The following is a 22,616-nucleotide window of genomic DNA, read 5'->3' as shown; positions in this document are numbered from 1 at the left end:
AAGCATATAATAAAGACATTAGGTCTTCAGAGACAATATCAAACATAAGCGCTATTACATTAACAGAGTACGATACATCTCAACTGTGTTTTATTTTTTAGAAAAAGGGTGATAAACCAAACTAAATGAGATAAACATAAGTTTTTCGGATTTTTTCCAGCTATTCTAACTTTACATAAGCCAAGTTTACTTGAAGATCACGTTTTAAAAAAATATATGGATTATATATTACAAACACAGCCATATTATTAACTGCATGTATAACTACATATGTGGTGCTAGTCTCATTAACTACCACTACGTGTTGCACAGGTAGTAGTTACGTGACTTGCATTTCAATACAAGAGTAAAAAAGCAAGTTTTTTCTCGTTTTTCAGCTTATGGCATTGAAGCTAATAAGAATTGAACAATGCAACTACACCAAGGCTTCTCAATCTGATAAAATAAAGCGCAGACAGAAGCTTTGACTTGATTTGCGTAAATGATTAGCCTGTACCAACTCCAAAGCTTGTTCAAGAAGTATCCGCGCACCACCGATAGAATTTTTCCACTTTCTTCCCGAAAATTGTAATACGCCAGGTTTCGTTACTTCGCCAAAGTTTTACACACTAATAAATCGTCAAAAATTATTTTATTTAAAATAAAAATAACTACTTTTCTCATTCAATTTCTGTTCGTGTTCAAAAAGTTAAGGCAGAAATTTGCTTTTTACTGCCCACGATATTTCCATAATATATTTTCCCCTTGCCAAATGTGACTTTTTTAATCTTGACTAATATTTTAATTGTTTAAGAAAGTGTTGGAAATGCAACTATTTACATCACATTTCAAAACGATATCAGATTTTGATTTTCTAACAACTAGATTTTGATTTTCTAACAACTAGTGCTTTTAGCAATAATTTAAGACGTTTGGATCTTTTTTTTGAATTGTTGGTGTTTCAGGCAAAGCAAAACTTACTGCCCCTATAAACCGTGAACACTAAAAAATTTGGTTAGAATCTTAGAGCCGCTTTCAGGGATCCAATCTATATTTAAAAACTACCAAACTGGCATAAAAACAACACGTCATTATTTTAGTTTCAGTCAATTAATGCTTGTCTTTTACGGTAGAATTGACATTGATGTGATAAGAATCATAAGACAGTCATCTGTGCCCATTCTAAATGAGTGAGCTTTCAGCTTCAATACAGAGATATTGGAAAGCTATTTCAGATGTGGATTCATTGAAAAAAGACTGGAGATATGGCGAAAAAATCTTAACCATGGCAAATGCAAAAATATATAAATATGTTGCTGCCAATGTCCGATAGCTGGTTAGTGTCGATTCACCGGTGAATATCCGAAAATTCATTTTATCTCCTTGGATTCAATTAGCTTTGCAAATCAGCTTTTTTAGTCTTATATAGGCTTTGATGGTGAAAGTTAAAAGTTAAGTTAGGTTCGGTAAGATTCAAAATCCAAACCTTACATAATACTGAAAAAGTTGACTGGCAACGCTGACTAAACCCAAGAAGAAAAAAAGTTATTTCGGACATTCACCATATATATATATATATATATATATATATATATATATATATATATATATATATATATATATATATATATATAGGGTAGTAGTCCATACTGATTAATTGTTAATCAATCAAAAAGCAATAAGATTGCAGAATAACTGTCCCAAACCAAAACTCCCAAACAGATATTTCTTAAATGTTTTTTTTTTCACCAAAGGTACGATTTAAAAGGATTTTTGAGCTTGCTGATTACAAATCCGAGGCTAATATACAAATATTGGAAACCAAAACCTTTAGCACAGGCTATATCCTTCCCAAATGATGGAAATGAAATATCCTGTTTCAAACAAGAGCCCCCTCCACTTCCCCAACTTCAAACAAAGATATATTATACCTCAATCGAACCACGCTCTTTCGGCGAGCATTTTGAGAATAGTCTAAGCAGCCTAATCCTGATCATTAGGATTGCAGCGTAATTGTACAAAATCAGAAACAAAAATACATATTTTTTACAAACGATGTTTGATTTACATTAAATTTTGCAATTGAAAGATTCAGAGCTTACTGATTACAAATCTAGGACAAATGTTGCTACGATATTAAGTATATCTATTACATATGAAAATAGTGATTAAAAATCTGAGGCTAAGGCTGCAAAATACAAGACCAAATCAAAATACGTCGCGTAAATAAAAATAAACACGAGCAGCTTGGATCTTATTAAACCAACAGCAGTGCTAGTTGTTATGCATCACCAAGGTTAAAAAGCCGAAAGTAGTGCCTTTGGGCACGTACCCTTCAAACACTTTTCCCTCTTTAACTTTGCAGATATAAATATGTTAAACCTCTTTCGACTCATGATCAACGAATGAATAATTAAGAAATGATCCTAAATTATGTTTCGTAGATAATGTGGTAATTATTCTATGTAGTTATGTGTGGTAATTTCAGTTTGTTTAAAGCTGGTTTCATTGCTCGTTCTAACTTAATTTCGTTTCGGTTTTATGTAACTTCTTCTTCTGTTTCAGCAAGCGTGGGCTTTTCAGTCGAAGACTATTCAACTCTTTTCCTTTTGACCCACTCAGTGAATTGAAACAAGCTACTGCAAGCCGTTGCTCTGTAGTACTCGACCTATCTGTTCCCCGCAGTTTAAGGCCTAAAGGCCGCCTAGAACCAATACGACTCTTCCTGCCCATTAAAGCTATTTTCTGCACGAGTTTACAATAGACGAAATAAACACAATTCAAATCCTTCAAAGCACATCTAAATCTTTTAAGATGTTAATTGCGTCTTTGTAAAACCCCTTTTCAATGGAAGCAGGGAAATGAGCACATGCAATCAGGTTAATGTCTGGTGGAAGTTTTTATTTTTGAGATAGGGCATGCAGTTTATAAATTCAGGAATACTTGTCGAGAACTCGAGGAGAAAGTATTGTAAGGTTGTTCAGTCGAGTTGCAGAATCTCTTAGTATCACTGCCAAGCTTTAAAGTATGAAGTGGGCTCGATTGTTTTCAGGCTCTTTGAAAATTGGAGCCAGAACAGGAGGGAGCTTTCTATAAGAATAGCGGTTTCTAATTCTATCTGTAAGCGTCATTCAACACTTTTGAGCAAGTTGTGGTTGATAGACTTCACTGTCTCTGCAGCAAGACTGTCCGCTTTTCCGTTATAACACATACCTACATGACTAGGAATATGCTGGAAAGTCACTGCTATGTCAATCTAGGATACAAAAAATCGAGTAGTTCTCGTATCTCCTGCAAATCAGTGTCTTTTACGTTCCAGTTTAAAGTCTTTATTAGTTTAAGAACAGTGTGAGAATCCGAGAAGAATGCTACTTTACGTAAATGGGAGGTATATTTTTGGCCACCTTCAATGATTCAACTATAGCTACCAATTCAGCCGTCAAAACTAAGGAGCTGAGTCGAAGAGGTTTTTGAATGGTCAGAGGTCTGTAGGATTAGTGCTGCTGCAGCAGGTTTTCTCAACTAGGAAACCATCAGTATAAACATGCAGATGACCTTTGAACTCTGTAGTTTATTTTCCTGAAAAATTCAGAACTAGCTAGTTGAAAATTCAGCCTTAGTTAGTGGACGAAACTTCCATGGAGGAGGGTAAGAATCAACCTGAATTTTATTTTACGACCAGTTTAGTCAGAGTACTGAAAAAGCTTGCCAAGATACAATCCCTTTTTGATTCTGCTGCCTAGCACTCCCGTGACAAACAGGGAAAATAGGGTGCCTATAATTTCGCCATAAGCTTGAATCCTGGTATATTATTTGACGTGGCTTTTGCTATTTTCTCGCTTACAGGTACGATTACATTACAATACATGTGCTGATTACTATTTTTTTATGTTTTCAAATCGATTTTTACTCATCTTGGGAAAATTTTTATTTTTGAACTTATAATAAACGAACAAAATTAATCGCGCAAATAAATTTACGGCGTAAAAAATAATAAAAATAATAACTTTGCTAATATACAAACTTTAAATCTCTTTTGACACGTGACCTTTCCATGAATATTTAGTAAATGGTCTTAAATTGTCTGTTTTAGAGAAAATGTAATTATTTTACATAGTTATTTACAGCAATTTCCGTTTGTTTCAGGCTGGCTTCATTGTTTCTGCTAATTGAAGTTCGTTTTCGTTGTGATTTCATTTTGGTAGGATCTATTGCTTCCTTTATGCTTGGCATCATAAAACATATTAATTTCTACTCAGTTTTAAGTTATCCAATTCACTTTTTACTGTTCATGGCATATCTTTTTTCAACTTAAGGTAAACGAATGAATATTCACTATATAAACCAAAATTCATAATATATTGTTCCTTAGTTTAAAGTGACCTATGGCTCATATATGCAAATTTTCTTTTCTTCTCTTCTTAGAAGTGTGAATTTTTGTTATTATGGTTGGTTTATTTTCTATGATTAAGGAGATGAATCGAGTTTTACATATCTGTCTGCATAGTATAAGTTAACATATATTTTGTTAATTAAGCCTGAAAAGTAGAAATTTTTTCTTTTTCTTCCAATATTTGTGGGTATGTTATTGCTCATTTCCATCGGCATTATTTGCACTCAAAAAATGACAAAAACTTATTAACAAATATATTTTCCTCATGGTTGCAGCAACAGCTGTAACCTAGTAAGGAATGAACTCTGGACCATAGTAACCCAAAATAAAAAAAAACTGCTTGAAAAACAAAACACAAGAAAATGAAAAAAATTGTCATTTCTAGCTCATTCAGGAATGGTAATTCTTACCTAAATCAGTCTTAATAGAAAATGTTATTCTGAAAACAAATTTAAGGGAATTTTGAAAAATATCCGAAGCTCCTAAAAATGGTATCAGATCAAAACAAAAGCACTAACTTATTGGCTCTCTTACGACCCCAATACTGTATTGGCTGTAATTATGTTGCTGCTGCAGTCTTTAATCATTGCTAGTTTTGTTTTCTATACCAAATTTACCTATGCTAATAAACCACCTATCCCTATTTCTACCGATGAATGAATGAATGAACTTTATTACCCGTAAAAGTATAAAAAACACAAAGTACGGAGTATTACAAATAAACAAAAACAAAAACGATACAGTGAAAAAAAAAACTAACAAAAGACAACATGGACTAATTAGCCAGTATTAATATGGAAAAAAGACTGCAGAGGGTCATAAACGTGAATAAAGTTGATAGTCTTTTTACATAAATCATCATTGAAAGACCAAATCCGACAAGGCACATCTAATAAACCAACTCGAGCAATTATTTTTCTTTTCTTTCGGTGCCATCTAGGAAGCCGGAGGAGGAATTTGCAATATCTGAAATAAGCCGCACGTAGAGTATGGCGATCTTTCTTACGATTAAATAAAAAAAACGGGTTTTTTTAACTGAAAGTAAGGAGCGACATTAAAACTTAAAACGCACAGAAATTACTCCGTATATGAAATGGGTTGTCCCCTCCGCAGTCCCACGCTCTTTACGCTAAAGTTTTTAATTGTTTTAAAAAGTAGAATTGTGGCAAAGAGTCAAACTTTAGCGTAAAGAGCGAGGGACTGCGGAGGAGACAACCCATTTCATATACGGAGTAATTTCTGTTCGTTTTAAGTTTTAATGTCGCTCCTTACTTTCAGTTAAAAAAAACTAGTTTTTTTTTTATTTAATTTCTGAACGTTTTTGAATTAATGCATGTTTGATTTTGGCTCTCCGCACATAAATTATTGAAATGAAATTAGTATATTAATTTTTTTTTGGCTAAATGGCTTTCTCTTAGTTTTGATCTGACAATTTTTAGAAATACGGGGTGGGGAAGGAGGCCTAGCTGCCCTCCAATTTTTCGGTTACTTAAAAAGGCTACTAGAACTTTTAATATTCAACGAACGTTTTTATTAGTAAAAAATATACGTAACTTAAGAATTAACTTACGTAACAAACTTTTATATTCTTATATTTTTATTATGTGTACGAGGGGGTTTGTACCCTCGTTAATACCTCGCTCTTTACACTAAATCGTAAGTTTAGTTCCAATTCTTTAAGAATGACCCCTGAATCAAATAGGCCGTAGAATAAATAGTTGAAATCACTAAAAATATTTTAGCATAAAGAGCGAGGTATTTATCTCCTCCTAAATACCTCGCTCTTTATGCTAAAATATTTTTAGAACCCTACATATGCGTAATAATCTCTGTTTGTTTTAAATTTCAATACTATTCCTTACTTTCATTTGAAAAAACGTTATCATGTTTATTTTTTCATTGTTTTTTTTTTTATAGTAATGCTAGAAAATCCTGCGCCCTTTTCATTGAATTTTTTCCCCCATGGCATATTTCTCCAAGGAAAGATCCTCCCACATAGCCCCCTCCCTCAACCCTACCCCCAAAACCAAAAAAATCCCCCTGAAAACGTCTGTACACTTTCCAATAACCATTATTATATGTAAACACTGGTTGAAGTTTGTAACTTGCAACCCCTCCCCCAGGGAGTGTGGGGGAGTAAGTCATCCCCAAAAACATAGTTATTAAGATTTTCGACTATGCCAAACAAAATGGCTATCTCAAAATTTTGATCCGTTGACTTTGGGAAAAAAATGAGCGTGGGAGGGGGCCTAGATGCCCTCCAATTTTTTCGGTCACTTAAAAAGGGCACTAGAACTTTTCATTTCCGTTAGAATGAGCCCTCTTTCGACATTCTAGAACCACTTGGTCGATACGATGACCCCTGGGGAAAAAAAAAAAAAAAAAAAAAAAACAAACAAATAAACACGCACCCGTGATTTGTCTTCTGGCAAAAAATGCAAAATTCCACATTTTTGTAGATAGGAGCTTGAAACTTCTACAGTAGGGTTCTCTGATACGCTGAATCTGATGGTGTCATTTTCGTTAAGATCCTACGACTTTTAGGGGGTGTTTCCCCCTATTTTCCTAAATAAGGCAAATTTTCTCAGGCTCGTAACTTTTGATGGCTAAGACTAAACTTGATGAAACTTATATATTTAAAATCAGCATTAAAATGCGATTCTTTTGATGTAGCTATTTATATCAAAATTCAATTTTTTAGAGTTTTGGTTACTATTGAGCCGGATCGCTCCTTACTACAGTTCGTTACCACGAACTGTTTGAAACAGATGAGCCATGCTTGATAAAAAACAAAAGCACAGGGGCGCAATAAGCTTTATAAATCATGCACAAACCGTTGTGGTTGTAACGGCTTTTGTTTGAGGATCTGGACAATAAAATCCGCTTATAAAAATATCATATTTCAACCTGAGATCCTGTCAATTTATTTCTGTAACTGTAGATAAAATCATCAGAGTTACTACATCCTTGGTCAGTCAAATCTACAAGGGCACATGCTACTTTGATTGATATTTTCGACTTTTTAGTTGTAAAATGAGCAATTACAATTTTATTGCTAATTTTTTCTCAGCCTAAGCAAGATTTAGAAGATTTCTTATTCATCATTAGCCCTACTCCCTGACTATGCATCCAATCCTTCCTGCCAAATAAAATGAATTCTATCACCTAATTTCCTGTTGCCCATCCCTGGGATGAATTTCTGAAATGCCTAACGAGCCTGGTTCAAAACTTCTGAATTCATCCCACAAAATATTTTTCAAAAATCAGCCGATGCTGTGTCACCTTGTTGCCATGGAGTTGATTTTCAATCAACTCCAGTAAAGAAAATAGTCTCCAAAAATGTGTTGTTTGCACAAATCAAGCAGGTTCACAAATCGAGACAAATTTCAAGGATATCAGAGTGGATCTTTCAGAATTTTTTTCTCATCATAGCCATAACCGCAAACAGTATTGTAGGGCGACCTTGAGGAGTGGCACCCCCAAAGGAAATTATAGCTAAGCAAAAGACACAGGATTGCATTGCAATGAATTCTAATTAATGGATATTTTATCTGGGTTTTGTCTGCTTTTTTGGGCTTAAAAAAATGCTTCCTAGCTAAGCTTCCGATTATGGGCTGCCTTCCAGTTGTAGCATAATATTCATAGGCGTGAATATATGAGCCAGATGTAATAGGTTAGAGATTGCTTGTGCATATTGTCACCTCTTGTTGATAGCAAAGCATTAAAAATTATACAAAACAATATAGTGATCAAGATGAGCCTAGGATTGTACAAAGCCTCCATTAAACAGAAGGTTTCAGGGACTTCATGTTGTCCAGTTCTAAGCTGGCTTAAGCCCTTCGTAATGACTGAAAAGAAAAAACAGACAAAAACAATTTTTACCTTTTTCAATTGATCTGTTTCATAGTAAAACAGTAGATCAAGTAGTAGCCTATGTCAGAATGTAAATTTGATTAACATGTCACAAAGAATTCATATAATAGCTGTGTTTGAATAAAAAAATCTAGTGGAACGTTTTTCTGATGAAAAGCTGATTTGAACAATAAAACTTTATTAAGAACTAAAAAAAAATTAATCAATTCTGGTCCTTTGAAATGTCCTTTTCCTCGTCTCATCAACACCTTTTTACTCTTGCAGTACTCGTGAAATAAGTTGCTCGTATCAAGGAGCTCCTGCACAATAGGATACCATGCCTATCATATTTGTTTATCACAAATATCCTTTTGTGAAAAGGAAAAGCTTCATTTTCTTGCTGGATCCTTCAAAATTCAAACAAACCATTCATTTAGTTTCATTAGTAAAATAGTTAATACAATCAAATGTAGACAATTCTGAAATCCTTTTTTCTTGAAATTTTCTTTTAATATACAAATAAATTAGTATTAGCTTAACATTCAATTTTGTTCAAGATTTCTACAATTCAGTTCAACATTAAAAATTACCCTAGATTTGTTCTTTCTTTCATCTTCAAAAACATCCTATCTTCAGCAAATATTTAAACTATCTGTGATGCAAGACTTGCAATAAAATTACTGAAAACACACATTTTCCTAATTTGAAATGCAAAAAGTATAGATAAAACCCCATAATTTGCTAATGAAGACCTTAGGGCCAGTCCTGAGGCGATCTTCTCATTACCTTGCTTTTCCACCAGATGAATCCATAAGTAGTTAACTAATACAGTATCTGATCAATAGAACAAGTTGGATTAAATATTACTATTTGTAAGTTTACATTCCCTGTACAACTGTGTGCCATGCCATATTTCTACAATCCTAGAATTTTGATGTTCAAATGCAATGCAAGATGACAATTTTACTATTATTCAATAGCTGAGATTCACTTTTGTTGATCTGCCGAATTAAGTGTTGAAATATTTTTCCCATTTCTAATTACCTTGGAAAATATGTGGAAAAAGACAAATTCTTTCTAGCTTTAAAGTAATTTTAGACCAATCTCGAAGACAAATTTTAAGTAAAATCACAATTCTGGCCCTGTTAATGGATGTACCTGTAACTAAAGAATCCAACAATATAAATACCTTATTGCTTACAGCTGCAAACTTGTTGCAAAAAATCAACTTTCACAGGAGACATAAAATTAAGTATAGTACCCTGCCATAATCTTTGTGCAAGGACTGGCTTATTTGTATGCCAAAATCATCCTTAGAGAAACTTAACGAGTGTAAAAGAAACTCACCACAAATCTTTAAAGGTGCTTCTAGTTCCAACAAAATTGGCTGGGATAAGAATATTTCCCTAGACTTGAGACAAAGGCCTCGGATCTCATTTTCAGTTAAATGAACATTCTTTCCTGGTTTTGAGCCTCTCACTGAAATAAAAAAATATCATTAATTGCTAAAAATACATGCAGACCAGATGATTTCAGCAAAACAAAACCCCAAGCATTAAAAAGAGATAATGCAAAAAAAAACTGAAAAAAGGTACCATATAAAACACTTCTGCAAGCATGAAAGAGCTTTGGAGGTTGATTTTTGATCTACAAGGATAATTTTGTTCTGGTATACAACCTTTGATCTCTTCGGTTGATGCCACTTATAAAATTAATTGTATTGTATTGTAACAGACTAACGACGCTTCTTGACTACTAAGGTCCCTGCGTTGGCCCTGCAGTGCATTCCTGCAGCATGATTTGATCTCTGGGTCCCGTATTACCAAGCTAAGGTCAAACCCACTGCACCACCACAGGACAAAAAATTAAAAAGTTATGCATTGCTTTTCAAAAATTAACCCTCGGTTACAATTCTAAGGCTTCTGTTGGGAGGAAAGGGAGATTCTCCTGTTTTCTAAACGTAATTACAAAATGTCAGTAACCATAAACAGTATACTATTTTCCCAAATCCCATTGCCCCCCTCCACCACACGGTGCCAATGCATACATAATTATGGAAAACTAAACAAATAAAACTTGGGCTGATATTACTCAACGCTTGTTATCAGACTGAATACTTGTTATCTAAGACAAATACACAAAGTGTGTCATTTTTTCCAAAATAACAGTGTCAAAATGTAGATTTATTCCTCTAAAATAAGACAAAACTGACAATAATCTGAGAATCAAGAGAAATGTGACCCAACTTTAGCACCAGCACAAGAACACAAATAGTTAATTTCTTTTTGGACAAAGACAATGGTGGAGCTTCTTCTAGCAACTGAAATAGCACTTTAATATTGCCAAATTTATCATTATGGGCTGGATTCAGTTGGGATAGCAATAACGTCTATTTAACAACTTTATTCATCCACTTCTTTTCAAAAGAATTCAAATGTATTGAAAATAGGACCATGGTCAAAAGCATTAATATCAATTATCACTATAGCATAATACTGCAATTTGTAGAAGCCCAGCCATTAGGTTGAGCTGAGTTTTGAGTGTATATGAAATGGATGTCATTTTTCCAATATTAGAAATTCTTAAGCATAAATGGGTTGCAGTCAAGGGCTAGATTAATTGTTAAGATTTAAGTTGAGATTACCACCTAGAATCATGCTATATCCAGGTGGAAAAGCAGTCAGGACAAACTTAAAAGTTTTCTGTATATCATTCTAAGTTCCCTGTAGACTCAAAACTATCTTAATTTTGGAAGTTAATGACATTTTAGCCTGTTTTACATACATTATTTTAGAATCAATATCAACTGTATTCATAGAATTACCTACTCATTTTATAAGTGATGGACAAGTCTTGTTCACCACACCTGACTTATGAGAGAATTGAGTAAGAAACATTAGCAGCATCAAAAATAATACTGTGGTAGGGAAGCAGCTTTGTCCAAAAATTAGAATGATACCAAATAAGATGGTTTATATTTGTTGTGAATAACTCAACAATCAAACAAAATAGCAAAGGAAAATTAAACCAAACCTATAAACGTACATGCACAAGTCAGCTAATACTAGATTTTTGCACTATATATCAGTGTTTTCCAGGTATTAATATTAGCTTATATTCCAAATGAAAGCTAAAACCATTTGCTAGTTATCACATCCTGTACTTTTTGGGCACATAGACTTCTGATTACCTAAATACATTTTATCTAGGTATCTTTAAACTAACTCTTTAAGCCCAGTACATTCATAATTCTATAGCAATAAATTCATTATATATCTAACAAAAAAAAAGTTTGCTGGAGACTAAAACCCACTACCCTGGGACATAATTTCCAGGCTTCAATATGAAATTGTGCATACAATGGAAGTCATAATTATCTGCTAGTTGTGACACATCAAACTTTTTAGGGTCTTCTGGCTGCCTGAATAAATTTCATCTAAATGTCTTTCACCCAATACTTTCAGCCAGATATATTATTTACTATATAGCAATAAATCCACAATAGACCTAACAAAAAAAGTTTACTAGATACCTTGAAGACACCAAAAACCAATCAGGCTTCAGGTTTACTACAAAATAAGTAAAAATATTAATATAAGGCAAGGCAAAGTTCTGGTGATGATTAAAAAGAAAAAACAATCAAAATTCTCACATTTCCACACAGGTACAATGCTTAAGAGAGGTATCAGAAGCTTAGGAAATGGTGAATGATGAATATAGTGATGAAAGCCAGATATATTATTTACTGTATAGCAATAAATCCACAATAGACCTAACAAAAAAAAGTTTACTAGATACCTTGAAGACACCAAAAACCAATCAGGCTTCAGGTTTACTACAAAATAAGTAAAAATATTAATATAAGACAAGGCAAAGTTTTGGTGATGATTAAAAAGAAAAAACAATCAAAATTCTCATATTTCCACACAGGTACAATGCTTAAAAGAGGTATCAGAAGCTTAGGCAGTGGTGAATATAGTGATGAAACAGTCAATTTCTCATCATTTAATAAATTCTATCAATGAAGATTTTATAAAACAGATTTGAAACTCAAAATTAGGGTATTTGAGCACCATCCTGCCGAGGGTCTATAGTCAAAGCCAACCAGGCGCTAAAACAAACTGAAAGAATCTACTAGATGAAGGAAATAACCAAAAATATGAGAAAATTGAATTAAGCATCCCTTAAATTCCTGCCTCAATATTTTCAGAAAAATAATATCCAAAGGGCCCAAAATTCCATAATTCAATACCAGTCAAAAAGGTACTGATCTGACTTTGAATATACAAAGACTTAATGTTATACAAACTTTTAATTGGCTGAAGGAGCTGCGAGTACATTATTGCTAGGGGCTTTTTCTATTTTAAAAGTTGTTGAGATAGGTGAAGAAAATTTTCAGGAATAGAACCTTACTTATTAACTTAAGAACTTTAAGTATTTCTTTAAAAACCCACCAGTACCCCTTTCCTCTCTCCAAGGAACTGACTAAGTTCCTTTTTAATTTTTTTTTTCTATTCCCTTACCTAAGTTTATTCTTGGATGCTTTGTTTGTAAATAAAAATTTTTATTTGTGTTACCTCTTTTCTCTACATTATCTCTATTTATTGATAAATAAGTATGTGCATTTTCATCACACTATACCATGAACAAAAAAAGTTCTTTCAACTAAAAGTAAGGAGCAACATTAAAAACTTAAAACGAAAAGAAATTGTTCTGTATATGAGGGAGAGTGCCTCTTTCTCAACCTTTGCTCATTATGCTAAAGTACTAATGTTCTCAAAAAATTCATCTCATTCAAACTTTGGCATAAAGAGCAAGGAATGAGGAAGGGACAGGTTCCCTGATAAACAGAACAATTTCTGTTTGTTTAATTTTACTGTTTCTCCTTGCTCTCAGTTGAAAAAAAAACATTATATTTTATATCTGATTATCCACCCCCTGAAAAATGTCTGTACATTTCCCAATAAAAAGTACTATGCATAAACAATCTGCAATTAGCATAGCTTATAGACCTTTCCTCACAGACCATGGGGGGGGGCATATTATCCCCAGAGACAAAGTTGTTGGACTTTTTAATTATACTGAATCAAATGGCTTTTGTTAACAATTTATAACTTTTGATCAGATGTCATTGAGGAGCTGGGCAGCTAGCTGCCCTTCTCCAAACTATTTGGTGACTTAAAAAGTAGAAAATATAAAATTCCACTTTTTATAGAAGGAGCCTGACACCTCACAAGTTGAGTTATCTGATATACTGATCTTGTGAAGTGATTTTCATTAAAATCACTTGACATGATTAGAATGAGAGGAAATGTTTCCTCCCCTTTTTTGAAAATCAGGCATACTTTCTCTGGCTTGTTGCTTTTAATGCATAATAATGAACTTAAAGAACTTTTTATATTTAGAATCAGTACAAGAAGTGCTGAGTTGCTCCTTACTTACAGTTTATTACTACAAACACATAAGGCCTACAGTCCAAGATCAGCAGACTCAAAGGGGGTATAAAAAAAATCCAAGTAGAAACTGGTCCTTGTAGAATATATAAGCCAGGAAAGGGGTGAAAAAAAAATTGATATTTTGGAAAAAAATTGATATTTGTCTAGCAATACCTGGTCCCATTAGAAGGGGATGGGGGATATTTCCTCTAGAGTCTCCCCAGAAGGAGACATGCTAAAACAAAGAGACATTTCCAGATTGTAAATTTTACGCTCTTTTTTATATATATACATATATATATATATATATATATATATATATATGTATGTATATAAATGTATATATATAGATGTGTGTATATATATATATATATATATATATATATATATATATATATATATATATATGTGTGTGTGTGTGTGTGTGTGTGTTATTGTAAACGTAATTGTAGATGTTATTGTAAACGTCCAAAATCTGGTTAATGCTGATGTTCACTGGTAAATATCTGAAATTCAAAGCTGAAATTCAATTAGCTTTGCAAATCAGCTTTTTTAGTTGTATACAAGTTTTGATGGTAAAACTTGAAGTTTGGCTGAGTTAAGTTACAAATCAGGTTTAAAACCAAACTTAACTCAATCTGTCCCCATCAAACCCTGCATAAAACTGAAAAAGGTGACTGGCAATACTGACTAAATCCAAGAAAAAAAAAGGGATTTTAGATATTCACCAGTGAATGTCAACATTCACCAATTTTGAACAATTGCCAATGTTAGACATTCACAGCAATAAATATATATTTTTTTTAAACAAAAATGTGAAAGTCATAGGCTTGTCTTGTTACAAAATAACAGTTAACAAAACAATAAACAACAATGAACAAAATGCAATAGACAAGAACTGAACCCCTAGGTCTTGATTGATATCACAATTAATTAATAAACTCTTAGACTAAAAACATTACAAAAATGAGCAAATACACCAGAATACACAAAGAGACAAATTTCTTAAACTCTTTTTAAGGACATACTGCCCTTCATAAAAAGAGGTTCCAACCAAAACTGTGGCATTATTTCTTGAAACAACATGGTGAGGTATTATGTTTCCTGATCAAATTGACTGATTTACATAAGAACCCTGCCTAACCTTTCTTAAAACCCTTTTTAATACAATTTTAATGAATTCTACCATGGTGGTGAATAGTGGCTAAACTGATAGAAATCACTAAAACGCAAATTATCAACACTTTTAATTATTCAAAAAACATTAACTAAGTCTAATCTACTCCTCCTGAATTATAAACATGGTAGGTTTCAACACCTTAGTCTATAGTTTACACTCATAAGACAAGCACTTCAAATAAAGAACAGATTTTGATATCTGTTTTCTTACTTTTTCAATAAGCTGTGAATCAGATTTTCTTGTTGGATATGTGTTTACAACTATTGGCTGTTTTATTGTCTTATACCGCATAGTAAAGCTTTGCAGGTTAAACCTTCTTTTAATACAAAACAAACTGTAACTGTTGTATATGACTCAGCTGTGACTTGTTTACCAAACCTCAATTGATTATCAACATGATACCAAGATCCCTAATGGAATCAACAGAACATATGCCAACTTCAATAGAATACTGGTATGCTACTGCATTTACTACATAATTCAAGACATGGTATTTTCCCTGATTAAGTCATTGAATTTAAATTACAAAAATGCATTTAAATCACCCTATAGAAGATCCTCATCATCTGGGGAAGAAAGCTTTAGATAATGTGCAAACATTTTGATTTCACTATGCTGAATTACCTGAAGTAAATCATTTATAAATATACAAAACAAGCAATTACTCTAAGGAACTTCAATCAAAATACTACACTGGTTAGATAAGGCTTCATCAACCCTAGCATTCTGTAACCTATGTGTCAGGTATCTGTAATCCAAGGCAAAGTTCTTAATCCAATCTCATACTTTTGTCATTTTTCAACAGTAGAGGTATTGATACCTTGTAAATTGCCTTACAAAAAACATAGACATAATCAAACTTTTGACTTAAGTCAAACATCATTTAAAAATCATTAATTACCTCTATATACATTATCATGAATGTCTGAAATTGGTGAATATCAACATTCAATGGTGAATCTCTAAAATACCTTTTTTTCACCTTGAATTTAGTCAGCATTGCCAGTCAACTTTTTCAATTTAATGCAGGGTTTGATCATGACAGGTTAGATTTGGTTGGGATATGTTTTTAACCCATTTTTAATGTTTATAATCAAATTTAAACTGATCTAAACTAACATAATCTAACCTAACCTAACTAAGATTTACCATCACAGCTTGCATAAGACTATAAAAGCTGACTTGCAAAGCTAATTGAATCAAAGCAGGAAAAAGAATTTCAGATATTCACTAGTGAATGCTGATATTAACAAGATTTTGGACATTCATGATAATATATAGGCTACATACATTATGATGTATAGACTTGAAAATGTCCAATTTAGTTTGAATGATTGTTTTGAATATTTAACAAAAGAAATATTATCTAAATGAGTTAAAATATGAACATTAATGGAAGGAAACATAAAAATCTGATCAGTAAAATTACAGGTTATGGGTTTCTTATAACCTTAGAGAGTGAAGATGGATGAAAGAAGCCTTTAGGATTGAATCCAGCACCAAAAATATGCCCTGGGAAGATATTGCCAAGGGACTATGCCTTCGTTTCTCTTAATTCTATAGCTTATAAGATTTTATGCATAACAGGTCAGTAAAATTACAGTTTAGTGACTTTTGGCTACCTCAGAAAAGGGTTAGGTTAGGAAAATGAAACTTTCAGAGATGGGTCTACAGACTAAAGTATATCCCAGGAAGGTATGTTAAAAGTAGAATAGCTAAGGCTCAGGGTGTTTTTTCACAGTTAAAAGTTTAGAAGAATAGAACTATAAGTCTGCAAACCAAGATTAGAATATTGGAAGCTACAGTGATGACAGTGGTCAAATATGGCTCTGAAGCATGGGCACTCCAAAAAGCAGATGAAAATTTACTAGATGTTTTTCAGAGAAATTGCCTACAGATTGTTCTGGGTACCAAGCTGACTGACTGTATTTCAAACAGGAGGTTGTATGAAAAATGTGGTTCAATCCCAATTCCTAGGGCTATAATGAAAGAAAGGTTGCAATGGCTAGGCCATGTTCTATGGATGACAGATTACCAAAGATTGTCCTTTTTGGCCAACCATCTGGGGCTGCACAGAAAGCAGGTTATCCTTGTCTGGGTTGGGAGGATGTCAAAATAAAGATTTAAAGGAAATGGGAACTTCCTGGGAGGGTGTAAAGAGGGAGGCTTTAAATAGATTAGGTTGGAGGAGTGTGTGTAGCTGTGTTGGCCTCAGGCAGCTTGGTGCTGCAGTGAGTTATTAGTATTAGTAGTAGTATTTTAAAGTACCCACCTCTACTCTTTCTCCCTCTAGAGGGCCCTGAAATTTGCTCTATACCTATTAAAATTTTGACAAAACAACATATTTGAGTAGAATTCTGAGCTGTATCATGTTTTTTTTCAAAATTTAGGAAATGTATTTGCATTTCTTTAAAGCCTTATAAATTGGGATTGAGGGAGGTTGTGAAGCTGAAAACATTTTTTTTTTGTACTTCATTTGGTAAAATTCTAGTTAATTGACTTCTTGCTATCTCAGAAAGGGTTAAGGTTATGAAAATGAAACTTTCAGGGATGAATCTAAAGGCTAAGTATGTCCTAGGAAGGTATTTTACCTTAATTGCAACTTGGAGCAATATAAGGATTATCCATCCTTGTGATGCTCCATGAAAAAAAAGAATTTGTTGGGTGTAGATTGTGGCTGTTAGACTAGACTCTTGTGGAGGACTCTGCAGCTTCCCAATTGTAAAGGAACTCCTGGCAGAGCCATTCCCTATCAAGGTGGGATTTGAACATGTCAGTTGGAGTAGCAGAAACTGTCTCTTCAGAGAGCTGGTTCCACATACTGATGATTCTTTGACTGAAGAAGTGGCTTCTATGTCTACTCGTGGAATGCTGCATGGAGAGCTTCAATGAATGTCCTCTAGTACCAGAATGCAAGGGCTGTGCAAAGAGACCAGGAAGGGTGTTTTTAGAGAGGATTTTTTTTGTTAAAATAATGTCACCCCTTTTCTGTTGGTATGTCAGCGTTGGCAGCTTCAAATGATGTAGTCTTTCTTTGTATGGAAATTTATTCATGTTGCTAACCATCTTAGTGGCACAATGCTGGACATCCTCAAGCAACTTCTTATCTTTTTTGAAGAAAGGGGCTGCCAATGACATTCCAGCCTCCAGGCGTGGATGTACAAGCATCTTATATAACTTAATAAGAACTCTATGGTGTTGGCTGGAGATGGTTCTTTTTATGATACCAAGGGTTTTATTTGCAGAAGATGAAAAAGACTTAGCATGGCTGCTAAACTTTAGTTGGTCATCTACAATAACCCCAAGATCTCTTTAATCAGAAACAGCAGAAAGGAAGTTGTCTTGAAGGAAATACTTATGATGCTTGTTGTGTTTGCCAAAATGGATTACATGGCATTTGTCAACATTGAAAGTCAGAAGCCACATGTTACCTTATCTTCCTAGACTGTCAAGATCTGTTTGAATTGATTGCTGGTCAGAGGGAGTAGCAACTTTTCCAACAAGTTTTGTCATTAGCATAAAGGGTAACAAGATTTGAAAGAAGGGTGGGTAGTTTGTTAACATAGAAGTTGAAAAGTGTTGGTCCAAGAATAGTGCCCAGGGGCATGCCACTTAATACAGTTGTGGGAGAAGAGAAATGAGGAGTTCCCTGTGAATCAAAAACTCCAACACTCTGTGATCTTTCAAAAAGGAAACTTGTAATCCACTGTACAACACCTTCATTGACAACTGCAGCCCTCAATTTGGTTATGAGGAATTCATGACAAACTTTGTCTAATGCTTTGGACAGATCAAGAAGAATCATGTCGACAGGAAAACCCTTATCAAGCAGTATAGTCACTAATTCATATGTTTGGATGAGGTTGGTGTCCACAGATCTACCAGATCTGAATCCCTGTTGTGATGTGGAAACAATATTATTGACCTCAAGATGTTCAATTAGAGCTTTATTAACAAATCTCTCAAGCACCTTAACAACTGCAGATGTGATGCTTATAGGATGGTAATTTTCTGCTGAGTCTCTTTGTCCCTTTTTATGGATTGGGGTTATATAGGATGTTGAAGCAAATATCTCTACCCTTTCTCTCTCTAGAGGGCCCTGACCTTTAAAAATATGTGTGTTATAAAAGTGAAATCTTGCAAAATAGATCTTCTGCTTAATTGAAGTACAACAAAATTGTTTTCAGCTTTGCAACTTTGCTCAATTCCATTTTATAAGGTTTTAAGGATAGGCAAATACATTTCCTAAATTTTGAAGAAGAAAAAAACATTGATATGGCTCAGAATTCTACTCAAATAACAGGAATTGCATTTTCAGAACTAAAGGCAGAGAAAAAGCAACTAGGAGCTGAAAATTAAGTTAAAATGTTGTTTTGTCAAAATTTCAATAGGAGTAGTAGAGGTGGGTACTTTAAAATAACTTCCTGGGACATACTTTAGCCTTTAGACCCATCCCTGAAAGTTTCATTTTCCTAACCTAAACCCTTTCCAAGATAGCAAGAAGTCAATTAACTAGAATTTTACCCTTCATTCAAGCAGAAGATCTATTTTGCAGGGTTTCACTTTTATAATACACATATTTTTAAAGGTCATCAAAGGTCAGGACCTTCTAGAGGGAGAGGGAGTGGAGATAAGTACTTCAATACATTTTTGGAACATACTTTAGCCTTTAGACCCATCCCTGAAAGTTTCATTTTCCTCGCCTAACCCCTTTCTGAGATAGACAAAAGTGACTAAACTAGAATTATACCAACAGGTCAAACCCCATAATGCTCCCCCTGAATACAGCCTAGCCTATGCAAACTTCTGACCCCTAAAAACAAGAAAAGGGCCAAGATAATAACCAAGCAATACCTCCCCAGGGTAATAAAGCCTACAGCCTCTAGATTTGTTTTGGAAATTTTATCCACCTAGATCACCAAGGCATGCTATCTAATGTCAACACAAGTTCTTAATGTATAATTTTACCATTTGACTAATGTAAATATGTTGCACATTATAAAGTGACATATCATTGTTTTAGTGGTGTTTTTAAGTTCAAAAGTCTATATATCCAAAGGCTACAAATTGGACTGTAAGGGGAGGGGGTGAATATCACAAATATGACTTTGAACAAATAAGAGAGCAAAAATGACAATCTAAGGATGCCTGTCTTTTTATTTCAGTACATCTAATTCTTAAGAGCCTCTACTCAGAACAGTTACCAGCTACACTGCTATCAATATATATATATCCCATAAAACATCAATCAATAGGTGTTTAACTAGCATCCGAATCCATTTTACATCCAAAAAAAGTGTCTCTAGCAAAGTAGCATCTTTGCTTAAAAGATGAGCAATCAAATTATCATGTTTAATACCTTCTAGCAGTCTTGCAATTATACTATCTATATTGAGCTTGTCTGTTTCTGCCATTAAATCCTGAACAGAATGCTTGACTCTCCGATGTAAAGACGATCCACCAAGATAAATTTACACTTTCTACACTATACTTTTTGTTTTGTTTATGTTTGTATATTCTTTTCACCTTGAAGGACAAAGCAGTAGGTGATTCTTATAGTTGATAAAAAGATGGCACTGCAGCATACTAGATTTTAAGGACGCTCATTTGCTTCTAAAGATCTTACATCTTTAGAAAAAGAACACTTAAAAGAGAAATCTTGAGACAAAGATTTTACATTTTATGCAATTCCTTTGCAAATTTCATGTTTCTATGTGGCAAAAAATTGTTTGTTGACGTCATGTTCAAATCATTTTCAAAAACATAGAACTAATCATTGTTCTATGTGGCAGAAAAATAGGGCTCCTCGCATTTTTTGCTAACGTCAGTGAGCTTAAGATCATAGAACAAAGATGAAAAAAGAACAGAAACCTCTGCCAAAAGATGTGGGATCTTAGGTGAAAGATCTTTGAGCAAAAAATAACCCTTATGGTAGCTACTACACTCATACACTAAAAACTGGTCCTGTAGTGACGCACTGAGTTTGACCTCGGCTTGGTAAAGGCAGTGTTGCGTCAGTACTTAAGTACAGTTCTAAGTACTTATATGCATGCTTAAGGGTATTTTTGAAGAGTACCTTAATTATATACTTAAATACACTTTTCGTGTACTTATCGGTACTAATGTACTAAGTACATTTTGTCTTGAAATTCTCAAAAGTCGTCATGAAATTAAAATAAATTCGTGAGCAATTCACTACCTGCTATCACAAGCATCCGAAGGTGAGTGTGTGGTGAAGAAAACAGATATTCTAAGTCTCTGGAATTATTGGACACATCAGGCTTTTGAAAATAGGCTTTTGTTTAACAACTATTATCTAATTACCATGACCCTTCAACAGCCTTAACTGTCTAGTAATTATGCACAACTGCGTTTACACTTCAGAAGCACAATTGCTGACAATTAGACAAAATTCAGAAAGAGGTAAACTGCAGCGTGGCTATGGAGCTCAATCACACCAGGGCCAAAGCAGATAGTTACTTATATTAGTTCGGGTATTTCCAGCTAATTGCCAAGAATAAATAATTTCCTGCAGTTAGCTGGCTATTATGTTGCCAAACACACTTTGGTTTAGGATTCATATCATTATTTGGGACATTCTCTTTCTTCTCTTAGAAAGATTTGAAATTTTTTGTAGGGCAGGGAGGCAATCGTCCCCTCCCGCTTTCTGCACAATGTTCATCTTTTAAGTTTTATCTTCTCTGAAATAATTGTTTAAAAGGAATATACAAGGAATATTACACTTTTTAATAATATATTTCTACATTTTCCGCCGCTTCGCAGCAGAAAAATATTGTTTTCGAACCGTTCACTCGCCCTTTAACAGAAAACTATCTTCACTTTTAACCATTTTTTAAAATATAATGTAGTCGTCACGTTTTTGATTTAGTCTCACAATTTTTCATCCCTCTCCCAAAAGAAAAGGGATAGTGACACTTTTGACTACAACTATAAGTACTTTGGACAAGAGTATAATTTATATCGTAACCAAGCCACTCCCCCTTCCTGGAACCCTTGATCTGCCACTGTATCTATTTTGTAAATATTATAGAAAAATATACTTTTAGGTTGAAAATTTGCATAATTTTCCGCCTTAAAATAAAGGCGGAAATCTTTCAATTACTTGATGAAAATAGGTATATGACGAAGAGGCTTTATATCAGCTACTACCATCAAATATTTAATTGTTTGAGCAGACCGTAGGCTGTTTAATCGTGCTTGTCCCGACTTTTCTTTTATTACCAACTTAAACATTTTAATCTTCATATTCTTTAAATGCCAACATACCCTTATGCTATTTTAATGTATCTGCAATGTCTTCCGTTTTTGTATTTAAGAAATTGTTTTTTTTGTAGCGTGTCCACCCTCGCTCGCATCAGGCATTTGTCAAATACAAGAAGGAAGTAGAAAAAAGTCTTCTGAAAGTAAAAGACTCCTAATTGATGTAGAAGGAAATGAAGACAGCATGGAATATAAGGCACTGAAAGATCTCGTATTCTTTTCCAAGCACAAGTAGCTCTGAAAAGCTGTCAAATTATGAAAGAGCAGGAACTTCAAGTGGAGAATAAGAGATTTGTGAAACTGAGTTAAAGTCAAGTTGATAATTTGATTTTCAACTATGGAATTCAGTCTACTTGCGCTTTAAGCGCAATTGCGAAACCTGCCTTCAGAAAACGGGTTCAAGGATTGGCTCCATATGCAAAAGTAATGACAAGAAAAGTGCTATTATTGTGTGTTGAATCGAAGTAGATCACAATGAAAAGATCCTTGACTGAAC

General features: G+C 33.8%; 1 protein-coding gene across 1 annotated transcript in view; it reads right to left on the bottom strand.

Moving 5' to 3' along the window:
- The window catches only part of LOC136033764 (serine/threonine-protein phosphatase alpha-2 isoform), a 54,828-nt gene extending 34,428 nt beyond the window's left edge, over nucleotides 1-20,400 (bottom strand). The window contains exons 1-2 of the mRNA XM_065714659.1: nucleotides 20,199-20,400; nucleotides 9,572-9,703 (exon numbers count right to left, since the gene is read on the bottom strand). Coding sequence (XP_065570731.1) covers nucleotides 9,572-9,703; nucleotides 20,199-20,253 — 187 coding nt within the window. The 5' untranslated portion in view covers nucleotides 20,254-20,400. The remainder of the gene's footprint in view (nucleotides 1-9,571; nucleotides 9,704-20,198) is intronic.
- Nucleotides 20,401-22,616: the final 2,216 nt, after the last annotated feature.

The sequence above is a fragment of the Artemia franciscana genome, chromosome 12 (genome assembly GCF_032884065.1).
Source record: "Artemia franciscana chromosome 12, ASM3288406v1, whole genome shotgun sequence".
In the NCBI taxonomy this organism is placed as follows: Eukaryota; Metazoa; Arthropoda; class Branchiopoda; order Anostraca; family Artemiidae; genus Artemia; species Artemia franciscana.
Note: the sequence above shows the minus strand (reverse complement) of the source record. Positions and strands in the feature narration are given on the sequence as shown.